General features: G+C 27.8%; 1 protein-coding gene across 1 annotated transcript; it reads left to right on the top strand.

Moving 5' to 3' along the window:
- The first annotated feature begins 6933 nt into the window (after positions 1 to 6933).
- LOC107481362 (cyclin-dependent protein kinase inhibitor SMR6) lies at positions 6934 to 7782 on the top strand. Its single transcript, XM_052259386.1, has one exon. The coding sequence runs from the start codon at positions 7262 to 7264 to the stop codon at positions 7628 to 7630; it is 369 nt and encodes a 122-aa protein (XP_052115346.1). The 5' UTR covers positions 6934 to 7261; the 3' UTR covers positions 7631 to 7782.
- Positions 7783 to 9636: the final 1854 nt, after the last annotated feature.

Genomic DNA, 9636 nt, shown 5'->3' with positions numbered 1-9636 from the left:
TTTATTGACATCTAAAAAACTATTACTGAAACTTTTGATATTGAAAAAATTAATCTAAAATGTAGCTTTCCAAAATAATAAAGAATTTAAAACTTAAAATTTTTAAAATTAGCAATAACAAACTATATACACTGTTTATGGCTCAAAATGAAGCTAGGTTCAAAAAGAATAAAGTCTATTCAACAAATATGGTCTCATCTATTTTTATGTGCAATGGGAATTCACCTAGGGATGGTAACACCATCCGAAATTCGCAGGTATCCACCCTTCGGGCGGGTTCTTGGAAGAGGCGGGGACGGGGACGGGTTTATGTACTATTCGTTCCGGTATATATATAATATATAATTTTAATATATAATATGTGTAATATTTGTAAAATAATTAGTAAAATGATTGATGATATTATATCATATTTAAAATTTTACTTTAATTTATTTTATGTATGTGATAATAGTTATATAAATTTTAAAATTTAATTTTATTTATTAAATTTTAATAATAATTATAAAGATAATAAAAATAAAAAAATATTCGTAAAAATAGATTAGAATTTAGTTTTTTATCCCTAAATTCAGTCTTACTTATTTCACCTAGAAGGAAGATCTAAACAAATTTCTTAGAAAAGGAGAAATGGCCATTTACCATCTAAAGTGGAACTACTATAAAAAAATGGCTATCTTTTATATTATAAATACAATGAGACTCTCAAATATATTCAGAATCCAATCTATTAAAAAAATACTTAAAGTTTTTACTAATTTAAGCATAATAGTATCTTGTAAATAACCCCTCGAAACATACACAAATGTTGGTCGCCACTTTGATCTCAATTACCAAGCAACATATTCACATTGGGGAATCAATAAAAGAAAAAATATTACTTTTTAAATATTGCAAATAAATCAATATCTTAAAACTCCAAAAAAAAAAAGAAAATATATTGTGACGGAGGGAATAATCAAAGTACATTAAAAATCTAAAATTTGTCTTCTTACTTTTGCTTCTTTAACAGTAGTTGTTTTTGATGAGTTAATACTATATATTACTCATTAACAAGCTCAACCCAATAAACAAAGAAATAAAGAGAAGGTGGTACAAGAATGAGAGGCAAAAGTAGCATATATGAGAAGGATGAAACAAGATGAAACAAGAAGTGAGGCAATCCTAATATTCGTCGTATGTTTGTCCTGTCAAATGCTCAGCAAATTTCACGGGCACCCCCCACACTGACAGACCCTAGAATCTTATTTTACTTTTACATCTCTTTCTCTCTTGCATGCATAGTAATCGGTAATCACTGTGTTACCTCCCATCACATATAACTCTTTTTTTTTTTTAATTTTAAAGATTTATCACGTATGTAAGGGTGTTAAAAAGTCACTAAAATTTTACCATTTTTGTACAAATATATATTATGCAATTTTTTTAAAAAAGATTGAATTTTTTAACTAATTATATAAGATAAGGAAAATATTAAAATAAAATCTAAAATGAAAACTAATACTATATCAAACTCTAAAACAATCAATATTTAAATATTTTGGGGTTAAGAATTTTAACTTAACAACCACTTATTCATCATAGGTTGAGAAAAGTCTGTAGCAGTAATCTAAACTTCTAAAGTTAGGATATTTAGGTATTATGTTTTACGATAAATTTTATTGCGTTAGATTCTTATATATGTTAAACGTGGTTTAAATGTTTAATTGTTTATATTTAAATATTAGTGTAAATATATAGTATTACAAAAGTAATTTCTAATTTTCTTTTAATAATTATGCTATGTATACACTAAAATTAGTCACCAAAATTAACTATAAGTATAAAATATATGTTGAAATATAAATATATATTAAAAATAAATTAAATTACACATATATTTATACACAAATATATTAATGGCTGATTTTAGTGACCAATTTTAATATACAAATAGTATTTTAGCCTTTTAATAACAGTATTACCAATCAATTATGATAATTTATTAGTTTTCTACTATGATGCATGGATTCTGACACGAACACAGCACACGACACAGCACGAAACACGCCGACACATGAATTTTAAAATCTTATAAGACACAGAGACACCAATATATATAAAATATGATGTATTCTTTAGAAAAATAATAAAGATATTTTGATATTTAATTGATACTAGTGTATGTTCCCGTACCTTGTACGGGATAATACATAAAATTATATTAAAAAATTTATTAAAAATTAAATAATATATATAGTAATTATTATTATAAATATTTTATAAAGTTATAATTAAAATCAAACTCTCAAAATTTTTAATATTAAAATATTAAAAATAATTAGTATTTATCTTAATCAATTTGAGTTTGTTAAGTGATCATCTCACTCGTCCGCTTAAACAACTATTAGGAGTTAGAATCTCGCCTTGTGTATATAGCAATTCATTAGCTAGCGATAAACCCTTAGTAAAAGGAGTATCAATACGTGGTTAGACTTGGCAGGAGTTTTCGAATACGCAGGTACCCGACTTGTCCATACCCGAATGAAAGGGTAATAACTTGACCCGAGTCGGGGCAGATTTTGCTCAAGATAGGTATCGTCAGGTTTAGGGTGTACCCGCCCCGAATATATACATATAAACACTTTTTAGGAATTAGGATTCGTCTCACATCACACATGATTCATAGCTTCAGTCTATACTCTATAGCCATGCAAGATAAACTCAATCATCATCACCTAAAATCTTCTTCTTCTCGACTTCTTCACAAAAAACCGCATAGCTTCTATCATGTTGTTGCTGAGTCCATCACCGCTTACCTATTCACAACTCCCATCTTCCTTCACAGCCAAAGACGGACCCACGTTTAATATAGAGGGGGCATTTGCCCCACAAATTTTTTTTTAAAAAATTAATACTTATATACATATATACCACTTATTATATTATATTTGTCTCAAAATAAAATATAAATAGTTCTTTTGTATTTTATGTTAAAAAATATTTTGTTAAACTTAACACATAATAATAATTATATTGTTAAATTTGATTTAGTATGAAAAATAAATAAATACACTCAAAAATTAGTGATAATTAGTTTTTATCAATATGTATTAGATAGTTCAAATTTTAAATTTTGAATATATCTAAACCAATTTAGATTGATCAAGTGATCGACTTAGTCGTCAGCTTAAATAAGTATTGAGAGTTCGAATTCTGTCTCGCATGTATAGCAACTCGTTGTCGGTCAATTGTAGATTCTTAAATGGAATTCAAATTCACGACGGATTAGTCCTTAACTTTTGAATATCGTGGGATGCAAAAAAAAATATGTATACCTAAATTTTATTATACTTTTGTCTCCATTACTAAATTTTTCTAGGTCCGTCACTGTTCACAGCTTATGTCATCATCGCTGCTCATCCCGTTACCGTTGTTGTTGAGCCCGTCACCACCATTCTCATGCGAGTTTTTTTTCTCTAGGTAAATTTCTCTCTCTCTCGTCTGTTAAGTTCTTCTATTCAAATATTGATATTTAAATTATAAAAAATTGATTTTCATATTTTATAAAATATCATACTGGCGGTAATTGTAAATATGACGCTACTTAAAATTAAATAAAGTAACATAGATAAAACAAATAAAAAATAATTTAATTTTGTATAAAATTTACCTATAAAATTCGGTACCAATTAATAAATTTAATTTTAGTATATTAATAATATAAAATATTTTATATAATCATTCAATTCAATTAGATTTATCTATTTAGGTCATTATTGAAAAATAAATTTAAGATACCAACATATAATTACTTTAAATTAATCAACAATTATTAATACTATATAAGGGACACACTATTCCACTAAGAATCATTGCCATAAGGAATAATTTTCCAATTTTCTATACTAATATTAGAAAGTTTATATAATACTATATAATAATATTATCATGATCAATACTATATGATATCAAAACAAAAAAAATACTGTGCTAATATAAATCATTATTGTAATTTGGTTGGGAAGCGAGCCTAACTAAAGTCACCCATTCGCCCACTTGTTTTATAGCATTTGATCAGAAGAACAAAGTATTTCATTCTCCCGTGCGGTGTAACACTGATTCAATCCCAAGTCTCAACCATGGCGTTGTACGTGCTATCTCGCCGTTCATCACATCCCTCCACTTCCCAATTCTTCCTCGCTCTCCGTTTCGCCGCATCCTATTCCAGATCCTATTCCTCTTCCTCCTTCAGGGAAGAAAGAGACACCTTTGGACCCATTCAAGTTCCTTCCGACAAGTTCGTTTTCCTCTTCTTCTTCTTCTCTTTACCTCTCTGTCCTTTATTTATAAATCTAACTTGTTCGTTTTGTGTGTGGTTGCTTGCGCTGTTAGATTATGGGGAGCTCAAACTCAAAGATCCCTCCAGAATTTCGATATCGGTGGCCCCCGTGAACGCATGCCTGAACCCATCGTTCGTGCCTAAATATATGTTAAGAATAAAATTAGATACACTAATATGTAATAGTATTTACGTGTATCCAAGTGTATTTAAAAAATTTTTTATTTTTTATTAAAATACAGTTGGATACGATAAATACGCATGTCAGACTAGTCGATAAATATCGTGTCCACACAAATACGATAACTCAACAAAATATTAATGCTAAATAGATCTGAATTTTGGGAGATTCCCCCTTGGTGTACACTGGTCTCCTGTAATTGTCGTTATAAAGGATAGTCTAATTCTATTTTAGTTAGTAGTTCAACAATTAAAAGCTTTCTCAAACAAAAAATGTTGAAAATTCGAAATTGAATTCACAATTAAGAATTTCGTATATAGGAAAAAGTAAGTTGATCAATGTGTTAAAAAAATAGTTATAAAGACCATAATTAAAATATAAATGTGTATTTTATAAGTAGTTTAGTTAAATATACTAAACTATTTAATTATGTTTCACATAATATGTGTATGTATTCTTACACAAGAATTATTATAATTATATTTATGTAAATGTGACTACTTATTTAAATATGGATACATTTATAAAAAAATAATAATTAAGATATTAATATATATTATATTAAGTAATTGATTTTTGAACGGCGATATACAGAATACAAAAAATAAATTTTTAATAGTCAAAATTCAGAAATAATATTAAAATTTTTTATGATGATATAGTATTTATGACAAATATATATTATTTTTTAATTTTACATAGTTATCTTTTATTTTAGTGAATTTCTGACTTGATAATAGATACTTTATTCATAATAAAAACATAAATATTGTTATATTATTTTTTTATCTTTTTATTTTTTTATATTAAAAAAAAACGTATGATGATGCATAAAAAGAGAATATACAATGATAATAACAATCAACATAAGTTATATATAAAAATGTCAATTAGAAGGTTTAGTTATTTATGTATATTGTAATCTATCATATATATTTTTGGTAGAAATAAATTAGGATAATAAATCAATCTGTTATATTAGAAAAAAATTTACTTTATTGATTAGGGTGTATATATAGATGAAAGTTTGTATCAAAGAACACATGCCAATTATCATTATTTATTAAATAAAGAAGAAAAATTAAAGACAATGTAGATGAAAGTTACTACGAATAAGACATATAAGAAAAGAATGTGCATATATAGCGTATAAATTAATTAGATTTAGTTTAAAAAATACTTGACCGTCTAATATTTTTATATAAAAAATATTTTATTAAAATATATTTTGTTATTGATAATATATTGAATATATATTTAATTTTTTTACTATTATACTATTAAAATATATTCTTAGAATACAAATAACTAAATTGACAATAAATATATACATCTGTATTTTAAGAATATATTATCAAAATGGTATTAAAAAAATTTTGATACTGACAAAAAAAATCCTAAAAGAGATGAAAAATAAAATAACTTTCAGTTTTAAAATTTAACAAAAACATTCAAACATAAAAAGTATGATGTTATAATAAACAAAAGACACTGACCTAACAATCGAAAGGAGTGAAAGAGAAAGAATCCTAAATCCTAATTTCCTTAAATCACATCCTTTACTTTTTTCTTTATTACTTTCCTTATCGAACAATCATAGAAGGTTTTCATTATCACCATCACCATCTTCACTTTTTTTCTTACACCTTCGTCATATCAGTGGTACCACCGTGGCTGCAAACTTTCTCAAAGGCTCATCGATCGCATCTTCACTTTCTTTTTCAAAGGCTTATCGATCGCATCCTTGCCTTTTTCTATCCCCCGCTTTCTTACGAGTTCGTTCTATATGCAAGAGATAGTACGCCCTTCTGTTCAACAATTCTTTTCTCGAATTATACCTTCAAATCTCACTCAGACACCACTGATTTATCTTCTTCAACTACAAAATCTACAAAAGCAAAGATACAAAAAGAGTTTTAGATTGAAAAAAAAAGAAAGTTATTGAACCTCTCATTATTAGCGATAAATGAACGGTTATAAAAAGAATTTTGAATAAAAAAAAAATATCATTAAAATTCTCTGTCATTATCATTAAAATTTTTTTGTTCATTATGACATCATATATTTATGTTTAGATATTTTTATCAAATTTTAAAATTTTTCAAATTATTTTATCTTTTACATCTTTTAAAATCTTTTTTTATCAACACAAAAATTTTTCAAATACAATTTTAATAGTTTACCCTTATTTTAAGTATGACTAGTGCATTACGCGATGTACCGATTAAGTTTGGAGATGCCTAATACACAATTATTGAATAACATTTATCTTGAATAATCCGTGGTATAATTTAATTATTGAATTGAATTAGGTGTCGGGTATAGAGTGGTTGCTTATGTCACGAGCTTGGGTTTCCTGCTCTCTTCCTCGGGTTCCCTTTCCCTCCCTTCTCTCATTGGCCTTTAACTTCTTTCAACATTCATTCATTCATTCAACGTATTCAATTTTTCAACCTCATTTATTATACTCTCTTCACTCTCCACTCTCCACTCTTCTTCTTCTTCTTCTTTATCCTCATCCTTCTATTCTCTTCTTTCTCTTCCTTTGAACCAACCACCCTTAGCTTGCTTTTATCCGTTCCTCTTTTTTCATCAGTTTAACACTTTCCTCACTCAAATTCAAAAAGAAACCAAAAAGAAATTAAACACAAAAACATCTTTATTCTTATATATATTCCCTTCCTTTACATATATACTCTTCACACATATAAACACTTTCTTTTTCTTACTCTTTTCGTGTGTGTGAGTGAGTGAACAACATGGGACTCTCCGAGAAGGCGGCGCAAGTAGACGGAGGATTCGACTCAGATCACAGTAACAGAAAATGGGTCATCGCTGGAATCTCTTTGCGTGCACCATTGAAACCAATAAACACCACTACCCTTGACATTGACAGAGATCAGAAAGAAGAAGAAGCAGAGACAGGAGCAGAAGCAGAGGATGCTGAGTGTACAACAACCCCAACAAGTGTTGAATCAAGAATCCCAAGAATATTAACGTGCCCACCTGCTCCAAAGAAGAAGCGAAAACCTTCTTCAAAGTGCAATAATTTTCGTGGTGTTGGTGTTATCAGAGAGTTCTTCAACCCACCTGATTTAGAAACCGTCTTCATCCGCCATGTTAGTTGAGAAGTAAAATCATCAATCTTAGACCTACCTACCTAGCATTTCATTCTGTTATGTCTACCTTACTTCTCCTTAGTCCTAACTAGAGGATCGGAGATTAGGACTATTCTGTATAGGGAAAACAAATTAATTAATAAAAATTGTATCTTAATTAACTGTTGCTACTTTTATTTCTTTACCATAGCGATTTATGGAGATTGTATTCAACTTTCAACCTAGTATCTATATCCATGTATGGATGACTATGATGTGTGACTACTGTTCACAAACACGCGTACAATAAAAAATAAAAAATAGAGACGTGATGAGAGATATGAAGTCAAATATAAGAGAGAAGAATGTGATCCAAAACTTGCAAGTTGGGAGGTACAATCCTTTTCAAAAGAGTTAGGCAGATGCTGCACGGTTCCTATCTCATTCTTCACTCTCATCCATCATAAGCCCCACCCTAACTCCTATTTTCATATTCTTTTTCACAAATTTCACTATTTAATATTTTATCTCTTATAATTTATTTAATATTAATTATTATTTTACGATAAATCGGTAAAATATATATTTTTCCTGTTTACATTTTTTTTAACAATATCTATATGATTTAATTTTATTCAATTTTTTTCTTAATATATATTTTTTATTTGTGTTAAAATTACTTTTATATAAATTTTATTTTATTCCTAATATTTTAGATAGAATTAATATTTAAAAATAATTTTAGTATAAATTAAAAATATAAAAAAATAAACTTCAAAAGACAAAAATAACATACTTTATGCATGATCTTGTTGTTTTGACTAAAATTACTCGTCCTAGTATTATACATTCATGATCTTTTGCGTACCAGTTCAAACATTAAAGTAAATGACTTTTTTTTTTACCTAAATATTTAGGTTAAGGCGACTTTACGTGAAGTTGATACTTGAGAGTCGTTAGATGATTTGATTGATTTGACTAAATTTTCATCCAACGACTCTCAGCTATTAACTTCACACGAAGTCGACTGCACCTGAATTTTCACATTTTTTACCCATTTAGATAATCAATTAGAAGTGAAGTGAATTCTAACCAACTAGTTAAAAAATAAGTTTATTATACAATAAAATAAAAAAATAACTCTCCACTATCTTATTTTTTTAAATTTTAAAATAAAAAAATTAATTTATACTATAATTGGCTCTCTATTTTTTTTTACTAGTTAGGGTAGCACATACACGAGAGAATTGCACACAATATGCCCCACATCTCCATATATATGAAAAAAAAAAGTACTTCTTTTGCACAATATTCAATGCAGAGTAAGGTCTAAAATTCCTATCATAAAAAGAAGTTTGCACCAAGTTATTAGTTCAATCCTAGTTAGTTGACTATAGTACTACTACTCTTATAAACATGAACAATTCGATTTGATATGCATAAAAAACCATATTATGTGTCTCTAATGACCCCCACCCACTTGGTGTATCGATAGTGGGGAAGGTACTCTATAATGCTTTTGTGATATATTATAAGTTAGTTCATGGATGGACTCATATGAATATAGCGACAAAGCACATGTGGAGGGAAAATATTAGAATCCTATGCTAGTTTTGAACGGCCCTCTTTTTCTATCACTTCTCCTCTAAAGCCGAAAGAGTTTCTCATGCCCAATAATTGCCACACTGAAACTCTATCATAATAATTTCCAACTCATTGTTATCTTATCTTCTCGTTATCACCTATTACTACTACTATATATTATATGGAATGTTTATCATCAACTTAAATAGTCATCACTAGTTTACTAATTAAAGTGGGGAATGAGCTAGAAGAAGTTCACCTAATATCTAAAACAATGGTTTCTTGGGATCGGAAAGCATTCATCAAACAGGTCTAAATAAAGAAAAAACTAGAAGATTTTGTTTGGTTTTGTTGAATTATATTTATTATTTATTAGTAATACTATACTTATACTAATCCACAATTCAGTCTCATTTTATATGGAGACCACATGGTCATAACCAAATTTGATT

Source organism: Arachis duranensis, chromosome 3, assembly GCF_000817695.3.
Source record: "Arachis duranensis cultivar V14167 chromosome 3, aradu.V14167.gnm2.J7QH, whole genome shotgun sequence".
In the NCBI taxonomy this organism is placed as follows: domain Eukaryota; kingdom Viridiplantae; phylum Streptophyta; class Magnoliopsida; order Fabales; family Fabaceae; genus Arachis; species Arachis duranensis.
This window is presented reverse-complemented; position numbering and strand designations above follow the sequence as displayed.